Source organism: Pimephales promelas, chromosome 7, assembly GCF_988280905.1.
Source record: "Pimephales promelas chromosome 7, fPimPro1.hap1.1, whole genome shotgun sequence".
Lineage (NCBI taxonomy): Eukaryota > Metazoa > Chordata > Actinopteri > Cypriniformes > Leuciscidae > Pimephales > Pimephales promelas.
In genome coordinates this window covers 3,511,763-3,537,127 of record NC_142775.1, presented here as the reverse complement: position 1 = coordinate 3,537,127, position 25,365 = coordinate 3,511,763, and the positions used below count along the sequence as shown (strand labels likewise).

The 25,365-nt window shown below is 40.5% G+C and overlaps 1 protein-coding gene across 1 annotated transcript; it reads left to right on the top strand.

The window, feature by feature from the left end:
- Positions 1 to 2,387: 2,387 nt before the first annotated feature.
- Positions 2,388 to 25,164, top strand: ino80da (INO80 complex subunit Da). The gene is made up of 10 exons (XM_039679158.2): positions 2,388 to 2,651; positions 3,893 to 4,139; positions 6,819 to 7,489; positions 8,686 to 8,773; positions 11,290 to 11,514; positions 12,291 to 12,400; positions 12,525 to 12,658; positions 14,296 to 14,507; positions 16,650 to 16,807; positions 16,992 to 25,164. The coding sequence occupies exons 2-10, from the start codon at positions 3,922 to 3,924 to the stop codon at positions 17,873 to 17,875; spliced, it is 2,700 nt and encodes an 899-aa protein (XP_039535092.2). The 5' UTR covers positions 2,388 to 2,651; positions 3,893 to 3,921; the 3' UTR covers positions 17,876 to 25,164.
- The last annotated feature ends 201 nt before the right edge of the window (positions 25,165 to 25,365 follow it).

The following is a 25,365-nucleotide window of genomic DNA, read 5'->3' as shown; positions in this document are numbered from 1 at the left end:
TCGTAAACAAGACTTCCCACCTCATAAACACGACTTCCCAAATCATAAACACGACTTCCCATATCGACTTCCCACCTTGTAAACACGGCTTCCCACATCGTAAACATGAATTCCCACATCGTAAACACGACTTCCCACATCGACTTCCCACCTCGTAAACACGGCTTCCCACATCGTAAACATGACTTCCCACATCGTAAACACGACTTCCCAAATCATAAACACGACTTCCCACATCGACTTCCCACCTCGTAAACACGGCTTCCCACATCGTAAACACGACTTCCCACATCGTAAACACGACTTCCCACATCGACTTCCCATCTCGTAAACACGGCTTCCCACATCGTAAACATGACTTCCCACATCGACTTCCCACATCGTAAACACGACTTCCCACATCGTAAACACGACTTCCCACATCGACTTCCCATCTCGTAAACACGGCTTCCCAGATCGTAAACATGACTTCCCACATCGTAAACACGACTTCCCACATCGTAAACACGACTTCCCACATCGACTTCCCATCTCGTAAACACGGCTTCCCAGATCGTAAACATGACTTCCCACATCGACTTCCCACCTCGTAAACACGGCTTCCCACATCGTAAACACGGCTTCCCACATCGTAAACACGGCTTACCACATCGTAAACATGACTTCCCACCTCGTAAACACGGCTTACCACATCGTAAACATGACTTCCCACATCGTAAACACGACTTCCCACATCCTAAACATGACAAACACGACTTAGCACCTCGAAATCATGACTTCACAAACACGAACCTCCCACATCGTAAACATGACTTGAACGCACCAATAGACTGGTTGCTGTCAGTGTATAATGTGATGTCATAAAGAATCGCAAACAATCAAAGAATCGGGTAAGATTTGTGAAATTGTACATAAGATTGCTAGCGTAAATTAAATTTGCATGCGCAAGAGAAGATTTGTAAAGTTATAAATCGCCCTTTGAGTGTAAAAAAAAAATATTTGCAACATTAACTATTATTCGTAAGTGTAACTCATTAATTAATGACAATGGCACGATTCTTTATGACATCGTTTGCCTTCATATCAGTGCCCTTTCTGCTCCGGGAGGTTTTTTCACTGCTTGAAGAAATGTAGCCTATGTGTGTCCTACTCACAACACTCACAACAGCTGGTCTGTGTCAGGTCAATGAGTTTAACTCAGACAAGAGTCCAGCACACACACACACACACACACACACTGTCCCTCATCGTCTGATGATGAGTCTGTTCAAACTGCCTCTAAATATCTCTAAATATAAATCAGTGACAGAGCCATTCTGTGAATCCTTCTTGAGTGTGTGATACCTTCTAGAGGGCAGACCGGGCACTGCATGACACTCCTGAACCCTTCACTAATGTCACAAACAAGCGAAATGCAAGCTTCATAGTGATAACAAAAGTGTATGAAGAAATGTTTCAGAGAAAAACTGTATCAGTTTTATTTTTCTAATGTAGTGAAGTAAGTCACAAATAAAGTTCTGCTGTAGTCAACAACTGTATCCTTTAAACCTCATCTTTAATCACCAAAATGACATATTTAAATGTTTTTTTCCTTGAAAAAAAAATCATCCCCTAAAATATCTTGAATGTAACTCGACACCCTTCCCTCATTTAGTATACATGGTTCTCGGAGCCATGCATGGTTCTATAACATACAAATGAACCCCGACTCCACTCACTCACTCAGCTCAGAGATCCACTGGTTGACGATCACACGTTGATCTGATTGGTTACAAGGTCGTTTGTGACGTCAGAACGACATAGCTACGGCGTGAGTTCGTGCGTGAGTTTACATATTCTCAGTTTTAGTCATATTTACCTTGATTTTTCTTCTTTTCATTACCCCCTAAAGAGGTCACTCTTTCACCCAGCCATGTGTTCACTGTGGAGTTTTTAAGTATTCAAACCTAAAACAATGATCCCAGGATTCTATTTTGTACAGTGTGGTGGAAATGACAGTGAACCCAGGCGAAAAATATAAGAAAACGTGAATAAATATTGCAATATATAATATGTATAATTGAAATAGACATTATTTTATAATTTGTACTTAAAATATACATTATTTAAATATTTAATTTAGAATTAAGCAAAGTTGAAGGTACAAAGTCTGGCTTAGGGACAAGAGGAAAACAGTATGCATAAAGGCCTCATATTATATAATAAAAAGAATGATTGAGCCATGATAATTCTTTTATAAGTTCCCCTTAGGATGAAGTATGTCTGACAAAAACAAAAAAGAAGACATGTTTTTTTTTAGATTTTATTATTTCATCCAGGGACAAGAAAAGAACCATAGTTAAAGAATCACCTAGTAGTTGATCGTGGTAGTGCTAGTGGAGCAGTTGTCATGTCCCCGCAGAGCCGCTAGAAGTGCTGTGAGTCTGCCGAGCACTGAACTCTAAACCCCCGCAGATCTGTTCAATGAGAGCACAAGATAATATCATAATATCGAAAGTGCATTAGTGGTCGCTTTTACGGTTCACCACTTCAGCAGGGAATAATATTCCGTAGCATAAGGAATTCCGATGAATATTCGGTGCAGTTGATGATCCGTGGCGTTTATACAGTCTGCCCGGAGTGAGACAGCGTAGAGGCTGAACCCACTGCAGGTAAGCGGACTCGATTACAGATCTACCCGACGCATGAGCGCTCTGACCCCGACGCCGCGTTACTCGAGCACCGAGGCTTGTTAGCTACTGTAGGCCAATGTTTACATTGACTTAGAATGTATATTCTGCCGGCCGTATTGTGTGGCTATTGCGTTTTCTTAATTAAAAGAGGCTGTAATAATTGTACAAGTTTTTAAGAGATTAGTTGGCAATGGAGTTTACATTAAGCGATTATTTATGCCTAATCGGCCGTAGCGCCCCGCTCTTTCGGCCTGATTTAACGGGCCTCATCCGCCATTGTTTTATAGCCACCTTCACAGCGAGTAATAGACACAAACTTCACGTATTTAATAAAATCAGATAACAAAATGTGCGGTTGCATGGTGTTATATTTATATTTTTTTGCATTTTAAAGCTAAAATTAGCGCAGTATCACAGCAATGTTTCTGTTTCCTGGGTTTGTTTTTAGCATTGGAGCTAACGAGGGAAATATCAAGTAATGTGTGATTTTGACAGCCAGAGGCTCAAACTACATTTTAAACTGGTAAAAAAAATACGGAATTGCTTTATGCACAGCACAGTTGTCCAAATATTGGCTGATTATGATGTTTTATGAGTTATTTAGCTTAACGATTTGGTGACAGCTATGTTTATTTAACAAAATCGATCATTTGTTAACTACAAACAAGAAAGGGTGATATGGTATCCGCTTTTAAATTCATTAATTCAGTGTCACAATAAAATCAACATCTACCATAGTATTTCCATGTTTTTTTTCGCGAATTACCTTGATTTACCATGTATATCACATGATGTATTAAATATGCTAAGTAAGTGTCATTAAATAGAGTATTTTGTGCCACCAACACATTCATCATCTTCTTATTTTGACTACATAATACATAATTTCTAACCGTGTCTGCCACATGCAAGCTGAACCGTCCCGTCAATCGTAATACTGTCAAAACCAAGCTGAGGATGTTATATTCATCACTGTTATGGCTTTGACATATGTCTGTTTGTTTTGGTCCCACTGATCTTTGTCCTTGTGTTCAGATCTTCTCAGTTAACCTCTGACCACATAACCTTGCTGTGACTCTGGGCTGACATAGTTCAAATAATAATCCAAGACACAAGGGCTGTCAGTAGATGTTACATAACATGTACAGGCTTCATGCAGTAAATGGTGTAAATGTCATTCATGTGTTGTAATGTAGACTCTTCTCTGTGTGTGTGATCAGCTGATGTTCTCAGGGACCAGAGTCACGTGATGTACGAAGGTAAACACATCCATTTCTCAGAGGTGGATAATAAGCCGCTGTGCTCCTACAGCCCCAAACTCTGCAAGCAGCGCAGATTGAACGGATACGCCTTCTGCATTCGTCATGTTCTGGAGGACAAAACCGCTCCGTTCAAACAGTGCGAGTATGTGGCGAAGTACAACAGTCAGCGGTGCACCAACCCCATCCCCAAAGCAGAGGAGCGACGGTAAGAGGAGTCACCAATCATCAACTGGTGCTCAATTTAATTTAATGATTTAGACCATTTTCATTTCCCTTAATGGTTATAGAATACCAGGTGAAGTGTGGCTTGCCTGTGGAAAGTTTTATTTTTTGTCCCAATTTTAATAATCAAAAAGCATGTCTCATGACAGAGACACGCAGAACATCTATTCTTCAAATTTTAGAAATTAGTTTAATTAAATTACAGAAATTAGTCCATATTAGTCTAGATTCCACCAAAAGTACATGAAAGTCGATACCACAGTTATCCATATTTCTAAAAACCAAGTTACAATTATCTCACCAATATGTTTGCTCATTCAATGTATTTGTGTGTTTATGATGTAATTTATTGCGAAAGTCAGTAATAAATCAAGAATGAATAAACACATTAGTAGCAGTAGCAATAATAAATACAGTAAAATAAAGTTACAAATTAAACAATGTTGTAGGCTATCATTTTTCAGGTAGGCCTACAGTAGTATTCAAGTAAAAATACCCCAGAAACTCAATTCAAATATAAAGTAACTCTTATTTGTGTGCCTACTGTGGTAAAATCACTGTAATGCACAGACTTGAGTGGGTTATTGAACAGCGGCTACAGTAATATGATTTTCTACAATATCAACGCAATGATATAAGCTGCACTTTCTAACTCTTCTCAATTAAAGCAAGTCGACACACACTGCAGTGTGTGTTTTTTAAATTTAATAAGTGTATAATAGTTAATAAGGAGTAGTTCACTTTTCAAAAAACTTTTGCTGATAATTTACTCACCCCCATGTCATCCAAGATGTCCATGTCTTTCTTTCTTCAGTCGAAAAGAAATTAAGCTTTTTGATGAAAACATTCCAGGATTTTCTCCATATAATGGACTTCAATGGGGTCCAAACGGTTCAAGGTCCAAAAGACAGTTTCAGTGCAAACTGTTCAAAGGGCACAAACTGTTTAAACGACACCAGACGATGAATAAGGGTCTTATCTAGGACCCTTTGAGTCATGACTCGAAAAAAGATTTGTTCATTTTGATGAACAGGAGAGTCACGAACGCGCATCACAGAACAGAGCAAGGTGAGCATTTGAGCTTATAAAACTTAAACTTTGTTATTTATTTTTTAAATGAGCGATCGTTTCGCTAGATAAGACTTATTCATCGTCTGGAATCGTTTAAAGCCCTTTGAACAGTTTGCACTGAAACTCTCATTTGGACCTTGAACCGTTTGGACCCCATTGAAGTCCATTATATGGAGAAAATCCTGGAATGTTTTCATCAAAAACTTTAATTTCTTTTCGACTGAAGAACGAAAGACATGGACATCTTGGATGACATGGAGGTGAGTAAATTATCAGCAAAAGTTTTTAAAAAAAAAACTGAACTACTCCTTTAAGTACATGTAGTTACCTTGCATTAAATACAGTGCTTTCTTGTGTAAGTCTAAACCTCTGAGATGTTGTTTTCTTTCTCTTTATTCCAATAATTTTATAATATAATTTATTCTGATGTGTAGTTTCTGTCCTGTAGAAATCTGAAAATATCTACTTGTTTGACAATAGGCAGTTGTTGGCAGTGAACGCAATATGAACTGACTAAACATTATCTATTCGTTCTTCAGAATTATATAACAGGTTTGTTAGTTAACCAGAATCATTACCATATAATTCTCATCCCTAAATGTGTGGATAACGGGTATAATTGTTTACTGAAACTAAAGCTAAAAACATCAAAAAAATGTTACTTGAAAAAAATTATAACTGTAATAAAAAAAAAAAAAAACTTAAACTAAAAGAAAATGAGAAATGTTGCCTAGGCAACTACCTGCATTTATTTTTAAGTTGAAGTACAAAAAGTACTAAAACTAAATAACAAATTAAAAACTATAGACATATTTGAAAAAAACAACAACATCAACAACTAATAAAATGTAAGCGCAAGAAAAAAATCAAAATTAAAAAGCATATCAGTAAAATAAACTAATACTCGTGGAAAAGTTCCTGGTTTAATAGCGCTTTTAGATTAATCGCGATTAATCACATCCAAAATAAAAGTTTGTGTTTACATAATATATGTGGGCGCACTGTGTATTATTGTTCTGTATATACATAAATACACACATACATGCATGTATATTTAAGAAAAAAATATTATTTATATATAAAATATGTATAATTATATATAATATAAATCTATATACAGTATATACAGGAAAATATTTCTTAAATATATACAAGCATGTGTGTGTATTTATATATATACAGAATAATTATACACAGTGCACCCACATATTTTATGTAAACACAAACTTTTATTTTGCATGCGATTAATCGCGATTAATCGTTTGACAGCCCTAGCTTTTACCAAAGTCTATGCATTACAACAATACTAAATATATATATATATATATATAATTTTTTTTTTATAATGAATTGTATGTTTATGTTTACTGTTGATTTGTATTGAATAACCTAAGATTTTTTCTTATCACCAGTGATAGACCATCCAAGTTTTGCTAAATTCAAAAAGTTCCTGGTTTGATAACATTACATTACAACAATATAACATGAGAATAAATGAAATAAAATCCGTAGCATGGCTTTATTTGACAGAGCTTGTATGATGTAATGGTTCCTGTGATTTAAGGTAAGCGTTGTCCCTTTGCTCCGGCAGATACTGTAACAGCCACCTGCAGGTGCTGGGCTTCATCCCGAAGAAGGAGCGCAAGAAGAAGCACGAGGCCCACGTGGAGTCGGTGGCCCTCAACATCACCGTTCCCTCTCTAGCCCTGAGAGACTCCAACGGGCTCGCCCCGTCCCTGACCCCGATGCACCTCTCGGACGCCGACCTCCTCGACCCCTTTGCCTTCTACGAGGAGGACACGGACGGGGAGGAGAGCGTAGCGCAGAAGAGCTTCGGGAGGCCTGTGATCGGCCTGAGAGTGACCACCCGTGACCCGGAGCGCATCATCTCTGAGACCTGCACACTTCCGACCCCCCCGCGCTTACCGCAACCCCCGCCGCCTCCTCCGCCGGCTCCACCTCCACCCCCACCCTCGGCGCGGCTCGTCCCGCCACCTGCGCACACGGACCGGCTCGGGGCGGGGCAAACGCTGCTGTGCAAGCCCGCTCCTCCTCAGACTGGGCCTTCTGTGTCGTCTGGGCTTCAGCAGAGACCTGTCCCCGCCGCAACCCCTCGCCCCCCCGACGGCCCGCCGCCCCGCTCCGTGGCCATGCGGCCCGCGGCCTTCACGGCGCCCCCTGTCTGCCTGCTCCGGCTACAGCACCTCGTCCAGCTCTACGCTCACAGACAGCGGGAGCACGGAGACCTGTTCCCACATCTCGGTACGCCCTCCTGTCTGCACACACACCCTTCTGGCCTACACACTCACTAACTACACTTTAGCCTCAGTCGGGTAGTGGAATTTACCGATAACCAGTGTTGGGGAAAGTTACTTTGAAAAGAAATCCATTGCAATATTGCGTTACTCCCTTAAAGGGATAGTTCACTTTGAAATTAATTTTTGATATGTTTTATCTTACCTCAAGGCATCCAAGATGTAGGTGTCTTTGTTTCCACAGTATTTTCAATTTTGACATTTTTCAGTCAAACCGTTGTTGTCTATCAGTCATACACTGGAGGCTAAGGGGGTCCACCAAAGAGCATGCACAGAGAAGTCCAAATGAAACATGATTTAATGACTCGTAAATGTAAGTACACATTGATGGCCTAAGACACGAAACGAGTTTATAACGTTTTTTTACCTCGTGTAATCCAAGTGATCTGAATCAGTTGTTCAATGTCCAACTGAACCGAACTGAATCAGTTCAATGTTACGCCGGAAGTGATCGCTTGCGTGTGACGTCACTCAATATTTACACGGAGATTTCGGAAGTTTTACCTTTGACTAAACATATTTAGATATACCGAAATCGTCTTCCATTGCGATTTCCCGTATATCTAAATATGTTTAGTGAAAGGTAAAACTTCCGAAATCTCTGTATAAACAAAGAGTGACGTCACACGCAAGCGATCACTTCCAGACCGAAGCGCCCGTGCCGTCAGAGCATTTTGTCATGGCTGTGATTACAAGAGGTAAAACGATATAAATACTGTTCGTTTTCTCACACAAACCGCTCGTTTCATGTCTTAGGCCATCAATGTGTACTTACATTTACGAGTCATTAAATCATGCTTCATTTGGACTTCTCTGTGCATGATCTTTGGTGGACCCCCTTAGCCTCCAGTGTATGACTGATAGACAACTACGGTTTGACTGAAAAATGTCAAAATTGAAACTACTGTGGAAACAAAGACACCTACATCTTGGATGCCCTTGAGGTAAGATAAAACATATCAAAAATTAATTTCAAAGTGAACTATCCCTTTAAAAGACCTGTTCCCATTGCTTCATCCACCTCCTTTTCAAACCATGCACTTGTATACATTGTTTGTTATGTAGCCTGTAATGTTGATTTGTGAGAACTAGAATGCAGGTTTGAAATAAACATCATCATCATCATCATGTGTGTTTTCGCAGGGCTAGACTGGTCTGAGGACAGTTCAGATGAAGATACAGAGGAGCTTGTTCCTCTATTGCCTCAGGCCTGTAGACTTCAGGAAAGAAGGTAAGAGATTCACTCCTCTGGCGCAGTAAATAAAATGCAATTTACGGTAACACTTTATTTTGATGCCCTCTTTTGAACATTCTGTTGACTATAAGTAACTACATGTCAGCTAACTCTCATTAGCTAGGGCCAGAGTATGTGAGCGGAGTGAAGCGGCAACAATTTCCCATCCACACTCCAAGCATTATATAATCACTCTGCTCCAGCTCCGCTCCGGGTTCACCATTTACCGCTCCCGCTCCACTCCTCGCTCACTGATATCAGAAACACCGCTCCGTGTTCGCTCTCCAAGGAAATTCCGAATAAAGTATTTAAGTATGCTTTAAAATCTCACAAAATACCTCCTCATCATAATAGGTACATAGGCATATTAAACAAAAAAATAATAAAAAAAACAATGTTAGGAGAATAGTTGCAATGTTGTTAATTGGATTTGGATAGTGTGCAAACTTTTCCTATGACATGCTATGCTTATTACAGGTTATCAGCATTATAAATTAAATATCATTGCTGCTTTTTACAGAGCACATTTTGTTTGGAAAGAAGACAATAACTACGTTTTCATCAGTTATTTATTTACGGGTCGCTACATTTCTTACAGATTCATGCTCATTTAAAATCAAATACTGACAGATAGCCTACTGTATGATTACATTTGTTTGAATGCAATGCATTAGTGAGAAAGCGATTGCGTTGGTGAATAAGTGTTACCTGTTTAAAATGTGCTTTCACCCGATCCAGCCCGATCTCATGAAAGTCCGTAGGCTATCTATAGCACATATTTTATTTCTCGTGTGCATAGCCTACGATACGCACTTAATGGCAAGAAAGCACTTCACACCCATCCTAACCAAGGGGTTTAGTGTGCTTTATTTGCACGCAAAAACAATTTTTTGGCATATAATTGGCATGAGAAATAAAATGTGTGCTATAGATTCGCCCTTTCATGAGATCGTGGTGCCCGATCATGTTCAGTACAGGCTTGATAACTATAACCTCCCGCAGCCACTCATGTCCATCGGCGTCATCATAACCTTCACATTTTTTTCTGATTTGAGTGATCCATCTGTATCATGCTAGCGTAATGTGTTTAACACGTGAATCCTTACTAAATATGCAGTTCTATAATGAGCCGTTGCCATGAATTGTCCTTGTGATAGAGCGGTAGTGGAGCACGCTCGGAGCGAGTGAAAACCACTACGCTCCGACTTTTAAAAAATCCGCTCCGCGCTCCATTCAAAATCATGCCGCTCCACTCCTCGCTCCGCTCCCACTCCACTCCGCTCACATACTCTGGCTAGGGCTGGGTAATAAATATCGATTTCTCGATATTAATCGATTCTCATTTTTATGAACCGATATCGATTCTTAAATCTCAAGAATCGATTAGTCATCCTGTTTCATTTGAATGAATGGATCATTGTATTGTGGCTGCGCGCATTCAAAAAATCGCAATAATCTTTGTCCTTTGTTACTATTGATATGAAACAAAGTCTCAAATTTCAAATTACGTCCATTTTCTTTAGAAATTCAAAAACATAAATAGCGTTTTGGCGCTGTGGCGTGAGATCGCTCTGGAGAAGCAGCAGCGCTGATCTCTCTTCCAGCTTAATAATACCAGTCACAGCGCCAAATAAACATGAATGAGCGTCTGAAAGTGTGTTAAAGATAGAGTACAACTTATCCAAATCCGTATCATGTCACATTGATTCGCTCAATCAGCGTCATATTTACCTCAGAAAACCCACATAAACTCGTTAGTCAGCTAGAAAAAATAACTCTATAGAGGAGCATTTTGCTAAATATATACGCCATATTACATATGCATTATAATCTTAATGTTCTTCAATATTTAATGCATATTTGAATAAATCTGGCAAGTTTTTATGACAGCCACCATTTAAATGTTTATATTTCATATAATCTTCCTATTATAAAAATAAATAAAAGTGTAATTTAAGTGTTTGTATAGCTACAAAACAGTTAATTATTACCTTCATATTAGGCTAATGAAGTCTATATGCTACAACTAGACTCCCATAGTTTACAGCATTAGTTAAGAGATTTGATTTCCTTGTGAAAATTTGCCATTTATTGTAACTGATATCCAAAATAATCGATATTGAATCGAATCGAAATCGAATCGAATTGCAAGCTTGTGAATCGAAATTCACAGCCCTAAGTATTAGTAGACTGTCTGCTTAATATCTGCTGCTAACACTTTATTGTGTTGCTCCTCCAACACACACTCTACTGACTATATGTAACTTCGCAACTACATGTCAACTTAATCTATCCCTAACCCTAAGAGTCTACTAGAGTAGACTGAAAGTTAGTGCACATGTAGGTGCGACATTACTTATCCTCAACAGAATGCCATCCATATAAAGTCAAACCCAATTTCCAGTTCAGTTCCTTCATCAGTGCTAGTAAAATGTTTAAGAGACAAAGCCATTTTTTCAATCATTTTATTACATTTTATAACTTTTTGGTGTTTGTGTGTGTGTGTGTGCCAGCTCCTCCAATGAAAAGCCTCTTTCCCGGCGGGCACGTCTGGCACAGCTCTGCTCGTACCTGCAGGAGAGGTACAAACACCTGTGCCGACAGGACAGGGCCGCCACCCGGCACAGCAGATACCGATACGCCTTCCGGAAAGCTCTGCTTCACGCTGCGAGCAAAGACCCAGACTGCACTGCACAACTCATTCAGAAGCTCAGCAAGAGCTCTCAGACCTCCGCCGGGTGCGTTCCTCAGCCCACATGTGTACTGCTGTCTCACCACTGTGTGTTTTCATTTTCATTAGGGCTGCACGACATTGGAAGAAAACTTGCATTGCGAAATTTAGTTTTTCTTCTATAATATATATTGCGAATATAAAAAAACAATTTCACCAGATGATTTGAATAGATCCATTTGAAAAGAATGAATCATTCTAGAATAAATAAGATGATTTTGTAGGGGAGGGAATTTGCATAGAAAACTATAAACAGATTACAAGCATAGATGCATACAATAAAATTGAAATAAGCAGTGCTTCGTTTTTCGGAAAAATCTGTATCTGTATTCTGTATCTGTATTATTGAATCTGTATTATTGAATAATCAAATTTAAAATTACAGATGAAATTGAATTAATACAATTTATCTTTTTTTAAAGCTACAAAAGTCTTTTTTGTTATTTGATCACCATTGGTGACACACACAGCTGTGGATATACTGTAGTAGGCTGCTGTCACTTTAAGACGAATACACGGACATAATACAAATGATACTCATCTGTTTTCTTTCTCAATTGTTTACAACACATATCCGACTGTTTAGGGTACTCACCGAGACGGCATTTTGACTTAATTTTGCGTGCATGTGTCTGTTTAACCTCAAAAGAAAGAAAGAACTGAAATCGGCGTCTGCGCAACTCTAAAAACAGATGCAAATGATAAACTTTCACTCTATGATGTTCAAACGATATATTGTGCAGCCCCAATTTTAATGTTTGTAAATATGTATGTATTTTTCAGTTCAAGGTCTGCAATACCACAAAAGTATGAACGGGTAATATGTACGGGAACCACGAAGGGTCAAAACTGCAGCGACGTAGCTTTGCCATTTTCACGCCACTGTTTTCAACGTATCCTTTAATATATGCATACTTCAGGTAAAGTGAGCATGTGTTGGTGGTGGCCTGGTGTCAGTCTGAACACGTAACGCAGTTGTCAGGTGTGTGTTATGCTCTTGACAGCATGCCGCTGCAGATATCCTACTGAATCGCTCGCAGCAGCTGTTCTCCAGTTGCACGGCACGGTTCGCTGATGGACAGCAGTGCTCCGTTCCTGTGTTTGACATCACTCACCAGACACCTCTTTGTGACGAACATGCAAAGAAAATGGTGAGAAACCACACCTCATATGGATAACCTTAAAGAGATGAAAAAAAGAAGAAAAGAATTTAGCCCGTGATTTACTCGCCTAGGTGTGTATGACTTTCTTACCAATACAATCAGAGTTTATATTAAAACATGTCCTGGCTTATCCAAGCTTTATATTGTCAGTGGGTAAAGGATGAGATTTTATACAGTAGCTTAAAAAAGAGCTTTCATCCATCATAAAAGTGAATCTATCCATCATAAAAGTGCATCTGTCCATGATAAAAGTGCATCTATCCATCTATCCAATCTATCCACTTTTATGATGGATAGATGCACTTTTATGATGGATAGATGCACTTTTATCATGATAGATGCACTTTTATGATAGATAGATGCACTTTTATCATGATAGATGCACTTTTATCATGGATAGATGCACTTTTATCATGATAGATGCACTTTTGTAATGGAAAGATTCACTTTTATCATGGATAGATGCACTTTTATCATGATAGATGCACTTTTATGATGGACAGATGCACTTTTATCATGGATAGATGCACTTTTGTGATGGATAGATGCACTTTTATGATGGATAGATGCACTTTTATGATGGATAGATGCACTTTTATGATGGATAGATGCACTTTTATCATGATAGATGCACTTTTATGATGGATAGATGCACTTTTATCATGATAGATGCACTTTTGTGATGGATAGATGCACTTTTATCATGAATAGATGCACTTTTATCATGATAGATGCACTTTTATGATGGACAGATGCACTTAGATGCACTTTTGTGATGGATAGATGCACATTTATTATGATAGATTCACTTTTATGATGGATAGATGCACATTTATCATGATAGATTCACTTTTATGATGGATAGATGCACATTTATCATGATATATGCCCTTTTATCATGATAGATGCACTTTTATGATGGATAGATGCACTTTTATCATGGATAGATGCACTTTTGTGATGGATAGATGCACATTTATCATGATATATGCCCTTTTATCATGATAGATTCACTTTTGTGATGGATAGATGCACATTTATCATGATATATGCCCTTTTATCATGGACAGATGCACTTTTATGATGGATAGATGCACATTTATCATGATATAGGCCCTTTTATCATGATAGATGCACTTTTATGATGGATAGATGCACTTTTATCATGGATAGATGCACTTTTGTGATGGATAGATGCACATTTATTATGATATATGCACTTTTATGATGGATAGATGCACATTTATCATGATAGATGCACATTTATCATGATAGATGCACTTTTATGATGCATAGATGCACGTTTATCATGATAGATTCACGTTTATCATGGATAGATCAGATGCACTTATCATGATTGATGCACTTTTATGATGGATAGATGCACTTTTATGGACTTCAAAACAGAAACAGCCATTCACGGCCATTATAAAGCTTGGAAGAGGCCAGGAAGTTTTTAATATAACTCTGATTGTATTCGTCTGAAAGAAAAATGTCATAAACACCTAAGATGACTTGATGGTGAGTAAATCATGGGCTAATTTTCATTCTTGGGTGAACTATCCTTTTAAAGGGATGAATTAAAAGCACAGAATTGGTTGTAAGTAAATGTGTGTTTGTGGCAGGATAATTTTCTGCGTGGAGATGGCAACAGACGCAGTCTGCAGCAACAGCGGCGTCCACGTAAGAAGACCAAACCCCCTGCACTGACTAAGAAACACAAGAAGAAGAGACGACGAGGTCCTCGCAGGCCGCAGAAGCCCATTCCCCCAGCCGTGCCACAGGGCAACTTACTAATGCCCTCCCTCTCACTGCCCGCCCACCACGCCCATGTCAGGTGCCCAATCACAGTCTTGCTTCACAAACGTGTTGTCGTTACAGTCCTAAATGGCATAGCACATCACAAGTACCAGTCACTCAAGAATGGCTCCTCCGAGAACAGTTCAGACAAAGTATATGTGTGTCAAAGTATAAGCGTGGGACTGCATCAGTTTTGCACAAACTTTTTTAATGGCATGGGATCATTAAAAATTCTGAAATTAGGATCTCTTCATTTGAAGGCCATTAAAAATGTAAAAAGTATTTTTTTCTTAGGCATTCACTTTTAATAAGAGACGTTCAATCTGAAGCCTAGGTACTCTGCCACTTCCAGGTCCCAGTTCAACGAACAAGTCCACCAGAGCTAAGAGATAGAAGTAGATTCTTTTTAGTTTAGTTGACATAAGTTAAAATCTCAAACTTAAGAGGGGATAACATAAAGCTTTGTTATTTTGGCCAAAATAACAAACAAAAGATCTATCTTCCTTTTGAAAATAACCAAATTAACTGTCCAAAAATCTGGAGAAAATGTGTATAATCATCGGGTATGAATCAGAATTGTCGCAAGGTTACTATAACAACCATTAGGCTTGGAGCAACAGTTTAAACTCTGTCACTACTTTAATTGCTAGCTTCCCGAATAATACCTCCGCTGGTTTAAGGACAGACATGAACCCCTGAAAACAGAGGTTTATTACCGACATCGGGAACAACACGAGGATCTGTGCTTGTGATGTGTTGGCCAACTGTTCATATTCATGTATTTCATAGAGTCTGTTTCTGACTTGATTCAACTAAAATCAGGGTTCGTACCAGGTGCTTTAAGTACTTGAAGTAATTGAAGTCCTGGAAAACCTTCGAAAACAGCCATTTTTTTTTTTTAAGTATTTTGAAAATTATTGATAAAACAATCTTTACACACAAAATTAAAGCTGCCGTCTGTCTGATGTTAAAGTCCCTGTAAAGGCAATTCTACAAAAAAGTTCTAAACACATTATAAATGTATTGCTAAAACATATTATAAAGTCTGAACTGTGAACTGTGAAGTACTGAAATGTGGAGTTTGACCGTTAAACAGTTTTTCACCGTTGCAATTTTACGGATTGTTTGGGCGGGGCTAAAACAGGGCTCCGTGACGCACTGGAGCCCATGAGCTCCTGGACACGCCCCTATTTGATGACGCACAGAGTCTGATCTCTCCCCTAACACACAACACTCCCCGAACACATTCGCATTCACGGCTCAATCGCTAATGACTGTCAGTACAACTACAGCAGAGCCTACAGTTTGCTAGCTAGCTATGCCTTCGACATGGACATGCATAGGCTACAACCTGGATGCGATCATGTACAAAACAGATCGGTATCTTCATTTAAATTCCCTAAAAACGATCACATCAAGAAGAGGTTTTTAGAGAGCCAACCTTGATGAAGAGCTGAGGATCACCGCCAACACCCGCCTCTGAAGTGATCATTTTACACGGGATCGTTTTATAAACTTTCCTCAGAGACAACTGGGATTCACTGATAATCCGCTGTTACTGGTGAACAGGGCCGCCTCAGCGTTCATCCTCCTGTCCCGAAAGCAGTATCAGCTATTATCACCGTCGACATCTTTCCCGCGAGTTCAGCGCGGCCAGCGGACACGCCCCCAGCATTTGAGAGCAGAGATAACTGCTCATTTTTTCATGATTTTTATTTTATGTACTTGTCGGCTTTTTTATCATTCAAATTCGGCTGGGTGGCTAATTACACATTTTGCTGTGGTGAGACAAACTCAGAACACATACTTAATTTTGACTTTACAGGGACTTTAATATAGAGCCGTTTTGCATGGTATTGCTCACATAAATACCTTCGTCAATCATACATTCATGGGAGAAAATAATGGGAAAGCGATATCTTTGTCATAGTATCCTTTCAGTGGTCAAAGTTAGCGCTGGCATTGCATGTGCTGCACTTTATTTCTACCCTTTTGTTTTATTAGTTTATTTATCTATTTACCTTTTTTAGAATTTAAAAGATAATAAATAAAGATATTGTTTGATAAGTGAGATCTCTGGTTGTAGTCCTTGAAAAAATCCGAGTCATTTGATTTGACAGTATCTGTACTACGAACCCTGTAAAAGTACTTTATTTTGCGCTTGCATTCGCTCTCGCAGGAGTCCGTCGACCCCCGAACTCAGTGCAGATGAGCTTCCTGATGACATCACAAACGAAATGCCTGACATTCCCAACGACCTCGAGCTGAACCAAGAAGATTTCTCTGACGTGCTGCCCAGACTCCCTGACGATCTGCAGGATTTCGACCTTTTTGAGGGTACGGTCACATGTGATTATATGACAGCAGAATATGGTCGAGACTTGAGGGTGGGCTCTCGACTCGGGGGCAAGCGAGCCCTCACACAGACTACCCTAGCATTGTTGCAGTTTTGCACCAGTTTGTCAATCTTCTTGTTAGTTGGCATGTTTGCACTTTGTCTGAGTTGTCTTTGTGGATCCAGGTAAGAATGGAGAGTTGTTGCCCACCACAGAGGAGGCAGAGGAGCTAGTCCGAGCCCTGCAGGCGATGGGCTCGTATCCCGACTCCCTGGCGTGTTTGTCCTCGATGGGTGAACTGACCCCGGCGGACGGGGTGGACCACCGCACCATGGCTGTGTTCTCCGGGTCAGGGGTCACGACGACCGGCATTGGAGATCTTCTAAACAGCCGAGAGACCTTTCACAATCTAGAACTGGAGGGGAACCTCCTCCATGCCCCAACAGACCATCATTTCCCAACATCCCCTTCTCCGCAGCCAACCCAGAGCGGCACCGCAAGCTCAAACGGGGGATTGACACAACGAACGTTTTCCCGAGCGCCCAAACCGGATACTCATTACAGCAGCGAGCCCTACAGGGATCACATCTCGCCCCGACACGGTGCCTCTTATCAAACCGACCCGCCTCTCCTATTGGAGGTGCCTTTGGGTGGAGCACCGGTTCCTCCGCGCACCTCCTGGAATAACCTCCCTCTCTCGCTCACCGACCCGGCTCAGTTCGGGAACCTCCTCACTGCTGAAACTCACCTTCTCTCCACCTCTCTGTCCACCCCTCCATCCACGTCCCACTCCACAATCCTGCAACCCAGCGCCGCGCTCTCCGCTCTTCCCCAAACCGGCCTCACCTCACCGTCGTCCTCGCCCTCCTCACGCGACCTCCTCACACACACCCACACACAACCTAAACTACAGCTCCCACAGTTCAGTGCAGCCTTCGGCCACCAACTGGCTTCCCACAGCGGGATCCCCAAAGACCTGCAGCCCAGCCATAGCTCCACAGCGCCCCCTACAGGCTTCAGCATCACCAGTGCCACTGCTGCCACGCCCCCATTCCCTCAGAGCAACTGAGACCTTTCAAAGAAATAGTCACTCACTTTTCATTCGTGGAACATGAAAGAAATTTTGATCAATGCTCACTCTGCTATTTTCCATAAAACAAAACTTTAACGAGTAGTTCACTTTTGAAAAAAACTTTTGCTGATAATTTACTCTCCCCCATGTCATCCAAGGTGTCCATGTCTTTCTTTCTTCAGTCGAAAAGAAATGAAGGTTTTTGATGAAAACATTCCAGGATTTTTCTCCATATAATGGACTTCAATGGGAACCAAACGGTTCAAGGTCCAAATGAGAGTTTCAGTGCAAACTGTTCAAAGGGTTTTAAACGACACCAGACGATGAATAAGGGTCTTATCAAGGACCCTTCGAGTCATGACTCGAAAAAAGATTTGTTCATTTTTTGATGAACAGGAGAGTCACGAACTCGCATCACAGAACAGAGCAAGGCGAGCATTGGAGCTTATTAAACTTAAACTTTGTTATTTATTTATTAAATGAGTGATCGTTTCGCTTGATAAGACCCTTATTCATCGTCTGGAATCGTTTAAAGCTCCTTGAAGCTGCACTGAAACTGTCTTTTGGACCTTGAACTGTTTGGTTCCCATTGAAGTCCATTATATGGAGAAAATCCTGGAATGTTTTCATCAAAAACCTTAATTTCTTTTCGACTTGGATGACATCTTGGATGACATGGGGGTGAGTAAATCATCAGCAAAAGTTTTTTTAAAAGTGAACTACTCCTTTAAACGGTGACCAAGATCTGTCAAGCTCCAAAAAAGCAATTTCTGCACATTCAAACCTGTGCTTAACTAGTTTATGACGTGACAACCGAGGACGTTTTGGCAAACATGTTTTCACTCCCAACTCGTTACACATCGACACTCAATGCGGATAATCAGATCAGGACGCATTTAATTCATTGCGCTTGTAAAAGTAGAAATGATTTTATCACCCCTACCCTAAACCTACTCGCTTCTCACCGATATAAAACACTTAACAGGAAAATATAAGTAAACTATTCATTTTATTATATTATTTTAAGGTAGGCTATTTATTGCAAAAAACTGGAAGTATAAAAATATAATTTCCTCATGATAAAATCCTCATTGCATGTATTGATGCCAGAGGTTTCTCATTGAAATCAATGGATTATCCTGTGCGTTAAAAAGTGGTACCAAGGGGCCCTGACCTAGTTGGGAGTGAGAATGTGTTGGTTTGGCATCATTGATGTCGAATCTAGTGTGAAGTCTTCGCATGCCATATTATTAGATACATATTTGCCTATTTGCACACAAATTTTGAGTTTGAGTAACCCCACCAAGTTTTCAGTGCGATTAACGTATCTGAACAGCTATTAATGCGCCTGTTTAGATACACACTGAAAAGAAAACGGGCTGACCAATAAACCTCTTGCTATTAGTGCAACAAGTCACTTTTATGGAGCTTGAATGGCCCAGCTTTCATTGCATGGAGAAGAGCAGCGTGAACATGCTTGAAAACATCTTTTGTGTTCTACAAATGAAAGACAGTCGTGGGTTTAGGGTGAACTAACTGACTGACACCATAGACCAGCAGCAGATTTGGGTCTTTCTGGACACGTATCGCTGCTTGGTCAGTCAACAGTGTCCATCCCATGCTTATTGTTGTACTGAACCAAGAATTGTCTTCTACCCTCACATATACCCCCTTTTTCAATGGTGCTAGTGCTGGAGCCTGTGATCCACCTCAGACCGACCCATATTTCTACTGACTTGTGAGCAAAACGATGATCTGACTGACTACATTACTACATTACCTGCTCACGTGTATTGCAATCTCAGTTTACTCCTGTTTTGAGAACTTAATTTCACATCCAGAGTAATTATCGGCAGAGAAAATCTACGTAGAAATGTCAATTTTTCGGAGTCTTTTGCCATCCATTGGCCCCTAATGTCACTATTTCTTCTATTGAGACCAACGGGTGTACGAGCTAAGGATCAAAACCACCTTTTCTTCAGTGAAAACGTGCAAAAGGGTGCCGTGCACCAGCACTGTGACAGTGGGAAAGGGGTGATGGTCTGCTGTACTAACGCTAGTGAATCGTCTTCTACCATATTAGTTATTTCTCACATGAAATGAGGATAGCAGGTGTCCTGTTGAGTCCTTGTGTTAAGGCCCAGGTGTACTTCATTTTCTGTGTTCAGCTCAAGCCTTTCGAAGTATGCTCCTTTAGCCGTGCGTATACTCCTTTATCTAGTGACTTTGTTATCAAGTCACTCACACATGCGCTGTTGCCACAAAAATGAGGTTGCATGAACCCGGATGGACGAAGTATACTTTGGGCTTTAGGAAGATGCTTGTGTGTGTGTGTTGGCTGGAGTAAAAGGAGGACAAGACCCTGGTTTATGCTTGGTATTAGCATCCATCTCAGGTGATCTGATCACAAGTGTTAGGCTAAGAAGTTCTCCTTTACACCAGGTGTTATCATGCATGTCCTGTGACCTCATGAAGGGTTTTGTAGGGTATATCGTTCGTTCACATTAGCAGCGACACAATCCCACTCATTTCAATGGACAGCTGGAGATTTCCAGTGACAGAAAGGATCGAGACAAAGTTGAGATGTTTAACTTTATGCAAATTAATGGCGCTTTTCCACTACACAGTACTAGCTCGCCCTTGTTTGGTTTTCCTCTATGTAAAAGTTGTACCTGTACCTGCTTTCGGGCTAAGGCGAGCTGAGACGGTACTAAAATGTGACGTGAAAACAATGCCGACTGCTGATTGGTCAGAGAGAATCGTCATCATTGCCCGCACCAGATGGAGTATCTAGAATAACTCCGCCATGTTTAAATAGTTACTAAACTTGCTACTATTATTATGGCAACTCGGAAGAATACGGCGTGGTTAAACGAGGAGGTGCAGACTTTCCTTTGTTTGGTTGCCGAAGAGAGGATCCAGCGAGAGCTTGATAGGGCAACGAGGAACGAAAGGCGTCGCTATGACGACCAGGTACTATTTGTGGCGGTACCGTCCGCAATGGAAAACGGAGCGAAAAGCGAGCCGAGTCGAGCTAGTACTGGTAATGGAAAAGCGCCATAAGAGCGACTTTCGGGAGCGACAACCAATAGGAGCAAGCGGACATTCAGTTCAATCTATATCTTTTATTGACATACAAATGTCTTTTACGTCCTTTAGTTTGTCAAGAAATTTAAAGCGCAGTTATTGAAGATAACACAAAAAACGATAAGATATCGCATGTGCGAGCACGTAAGAATCTGGAAATTGAATCTGGAAATAAAGCCAAATAACAGAACAGTGAGAATCAGTCCTCAGACGCCATGTCTTTATTTATAGCAAAACATCTCGATTCTCAAAACATTCGATCTCAATTAAAAGATTAAAAGGTTCATTAAAAGAGGCTATTACCCCAACACCTGTGTGGTTGAACGGCCAGTTTGTGACGATACGGTTTCGGGAAACTGTCGTGACTAGCGTGACTAGACCGGCATTTGCCCTTTTGCTACAGATAAATAACCGCGATGGCAAAGGGCACTTGCTGTTTCTCGTTCACCTTTAATATTTGGCATTTTATGGACTGATTCCATTCATAATGAGGCTGTGTTCACACAGAAACGATTCTGAAGAGAAAACGCAAAAGTGGCGTTGCGTTTACACTTTTTATTCTGCGCTTAGATGAGCGTTTTGGGTGGGAAATCTGCGTGCATGTGGTGACGCAAAAGTGTGTGATATTCAATGTAGTGTGCACTCCAGGCGGCTAGGTGGCGATGTGGAGCACTGCCACACAACAACACCAAGTCCACGCGCACATGCGTACAACCTTCACTTTCCGTTAGAGATTCACTGTTTTAAAGATTTTCACTCTGGAGGGTGGTTTCACTTTTTTTCGTCGTTTTTAAGCCCCAAAAACGGCGTCGCCGTGTAAACGAAAGGCACATCCGATAAAATATTTTTACGTTTTCACCCGCGAGCGTTCTCGTGTAAACAGGGCCTTAGGCCGTGTGTCCACCAAAGCGTTTTTTCCACGCTCCTGGCGTTTGTTTTCAATGGGAGCGCCGCGTTTTTTTAAACGCCATGAGCGTGACGAGGCGCTAAGCGTTTTTTTTTTCACACTGAAGCGCCGAGCGCCCGGCGTTTTTACTGGTCGCCGGGAGTTGAAAAATGTTCAACTTTGGATAAAACGCAGCGCTCATCACTGTCACTTTTTACCCTGCCATCCAATCATAGTGGAGGAGGGGCGGGGCTAATACCACACCGACCAACTGTCAACTTTCAAACTGCTGCGGATATTCTGTATCATAGCAACGAAACGTCTCAACGGAAAAAACGCTGCGCTGCCAAAACGCTCTCAAGCGCCCAAAGCACGGCGTCTAAAAATGTTTTGGTGGACACACGGCCTTAGGCTTTTATGAACGATGAATGTCATTCACAAACGATACTAGGCAAACATCAGTGGGAAATCTCTTCTCTGATTATGTGTGCAATAGTGAAAAAGAGGAACAATCTATCACTCGCAAAAGATCAAACGACAACGACGGACTAAATCATGTTCAAAAAGCCATTTAAATCTGAGATTTTGACAAATTTGATCAATGCCACCTTTATAGTTGCACCTTGCTCGTAAAATGTTGTCCCAGAGATTCAGCATTGCATGAGAAGGTCGTTCTCTCGTGTCCCGTGTAATGTTGCATCTCTGGAAGTGTGTTTGGGTCACCCAAGATGGATACCAGGTTTGAAGAAAGCCAGCCAGTAGCCCAGAACGAACAGCCAACAAACCTTCTGTCTCAGATATCAGGGCTGGTCTAAGCTTGACGTGGTCTACCATACGACTTGTAATCAGGACACAAATCTGTATGATTCGGTGATGGGTTTTTGCACACGCTCAGTGGACCCGGCCTGGACTGCCCACTTCATCACACGGTTAATGAAAGCAATAATCTCCTCCGCAGAGCCAGTCTTCAGGTGATCAACGGTTTCATTCACGACTTACAGCAAAGATCCCAACCTTGTAACAACACTGACATGGAACTCATTCAGCGAAGAGGAAACAGAATAATGATACTCTGAGGTAATTCTTTTGCCAAATATATGGGTTAAAACGTTGGTTTTTCTTCATGGTGCTTATCAGTTTAGAGCCTCGTTTGGTCCTCCTAACACAAGAGCCCTTGGTGGCAAGGTGTAGAGTACAGTAGAGGCGGCGGGAGGAAACGACCCTGCCTTTGCTGTGCCGTCATTTGGTGCAATTTCTTCTCCAGACTTCCACTGAAGTGTCCGCTTCAAACTTAGACCCCCGTAAGTCAGCCTTACGCCACGTGGGACCAACGATCCCTGCAGATTTCAGAGTTATGACCGTAAAACCAAGGTTTCGGGTAGATTTTAGACACTGAACGATGATCATTGTTAGGTATTTAAATATATTTATAAAATAGAAACCTCTAGCTTGGGTTTTATTGGTTGAATCGAGAGAAACTAGACATTCGCAAAATACGTGTTGGAACTGACGCATTTAATGGGATTGGTAGTTTTAATGGCTATCAAAACTCCGATTGATTGATTGCTGTTGTGTACCTGTGTCTTTTGTTCTGACGAAGAGACCGTGATCATGTGCAACAGTGTTTTTGATAGCTATTAAAAAGTAACAGTCAGTGGTCGCTAAAAAAGATAAAACCACAACCATGGCCCTTATTCACACCAATCTCACGAGTCCAAAGGATTCATGAAACACCATTAGAATTAAAATGTGCAAATCGCCATAAATGATTACACTGAATAAAACCAATGTGACGTTTCACTTAAAGGAGTAGTTCACTTTTGAAAAAAACTTTTGCTGATAATTTACTCACCCCCATGTCATCCAAGATGTCCATGTCTTTCTTTCTTCAGTCGAAAACAAATTAAGGTTTTTGATGGAAACATTCTCCATATAATGGACTTTAATGGGAACCAAACGGTTCAAGGTCCAAATGAGAGTTTCAGTGCAAACTGTTCAACGGGCTTTAAACGATTCCAGACGATGAATAAGGGTCTTATCAAGCGAAACGATCGCTCATTTAATAAATAAATAAATAACAAAGTTTAAGTTTTATAAGCACAAATGCTCGCCTTGCTCTGTTCCGTGTGACTCTCCTGTTCGAACTCGTTCATCAAAATGAACAAATATTTTTCCGAGTCAATTTGTTCGTTTTGTTCGTTGACTGAACCAAATGACTCTGAAAAAGATTTGTTCATTTTGATGAACGAGTTCGAACTGGAGAGTCACGAACGTGCATCCCAGAACAGAGCAAGGCGAGCATTTGAGCTTATAAAACTTAAACTTTGTTATTTATTTATTAAATGAGCGATCGTTTCGCTTGATAAGACCCTTATTCATCGTCTGGAATCGTTTAAAGCCCTTTGAACGGTTAAACTCTCATTTGTACCTTGAACCGTTTGGTTCCCATTGAAGTCCATTATATGGAGAAAAATGCTGGAATGTTTTCATCAAAAACCTTAATTTCTTTTCGACTGAAGAAAGAAAGACATGGACATCTTGGATGACATGGGGGTGAGTAAATTATCAGCAAAAGTTTTTGGAAAGTGAACTACTTTAAGAATGATTTATAGAAAGGATTCGGTTCGTTCTCACGTCAACGGTCTCATTGAATCGAATGATTCCTAAAACTGCTGTTACGAACACCCAATTCATTTCTGAAACCAGTGTAGTATAAACTTGCATTAAATCAGTGTAGAACCACTCTAATTGTAAGTATTGAGTTTATGAAGATTTGCCGTTTGTTGAGTGCCCGAACGATCACGTAATTTGGACTGTTTTGAGGGTATCCTTGATTAAGTGAATCTCAAGGTGTTCAGATGCACTATGTTCCACGGTTACTTGCGCGAAAGCCTGATACTTGTGAACGAGTCGGCTTTGGTTACTCACCCCACTCTCTGTTTCTCCGAGGAGCTGAGACGTTGTGTGTGTGTGTGTGTGTGTGTGTGTTACTACTGTGTGTGCTGTGCGGGTCGGCTGCACAGAAACCGCTTGCACTCTGCGTTCGGATGGCTGACTGATTCCTGTACTCACTGAATGTACTGTAGGACCGTTTTTAAAAAAACTCATAGGATAGTCTAGTCACCTTTTGTTATCGGTCTTTAATTTGTCTAAGGTATTTTTTTGTATACAAAAGTTTACATTTTTATGTATATTTTTCTTGTGTAAAAAAATTATGTAATAAGTGTATAAACATTGTATGTAATATCTGTATATAGAGTGACAAATTTTGATCTTGTTTTTTGATGTAAGGATTAAAATTGTGTGAATTTGCTCCGTTTTCACTGCCGTTTTGGACCTGTTCTGCTGTTCTCTACACACTCGTCTACAACCCTGATAGCACACGTACATCTGCAAGATGTCTGTTAAAGATCACTTCATTTGGAAAGCATCTGCTGCCATTTACTAACATCTGATAGACATCTTTAAGATATCAGTTTAACCCCCTGATGGTCCTCGGTCACTTCTGACCGAA

Excerpts from the sequence above, each read along its gene's own strand:
- ino80da (XM_039679158.2), top strand. The coding sequence starts at position 3,922 with ATGTACGAAGGTAAACACATCCATTTCTCAGAGGTGGATAATAAGCCG. Across the intron at positions 12,659-14,295 it reads ACGAACATGCAAAGAAAATG|GATAATTTTCTGCGTGGAGA; the intron begins GTGAGAAACCAC and ends TGTTTGTGGCAG. Across the intron at positions 16,808-16,991 it reads GGATTTCGACCTTTTTGAGG|GTAAGAATGGAGAGTTGTTG; the intron begins GTACGGTCACAT and ends TTGTGGATCCAG.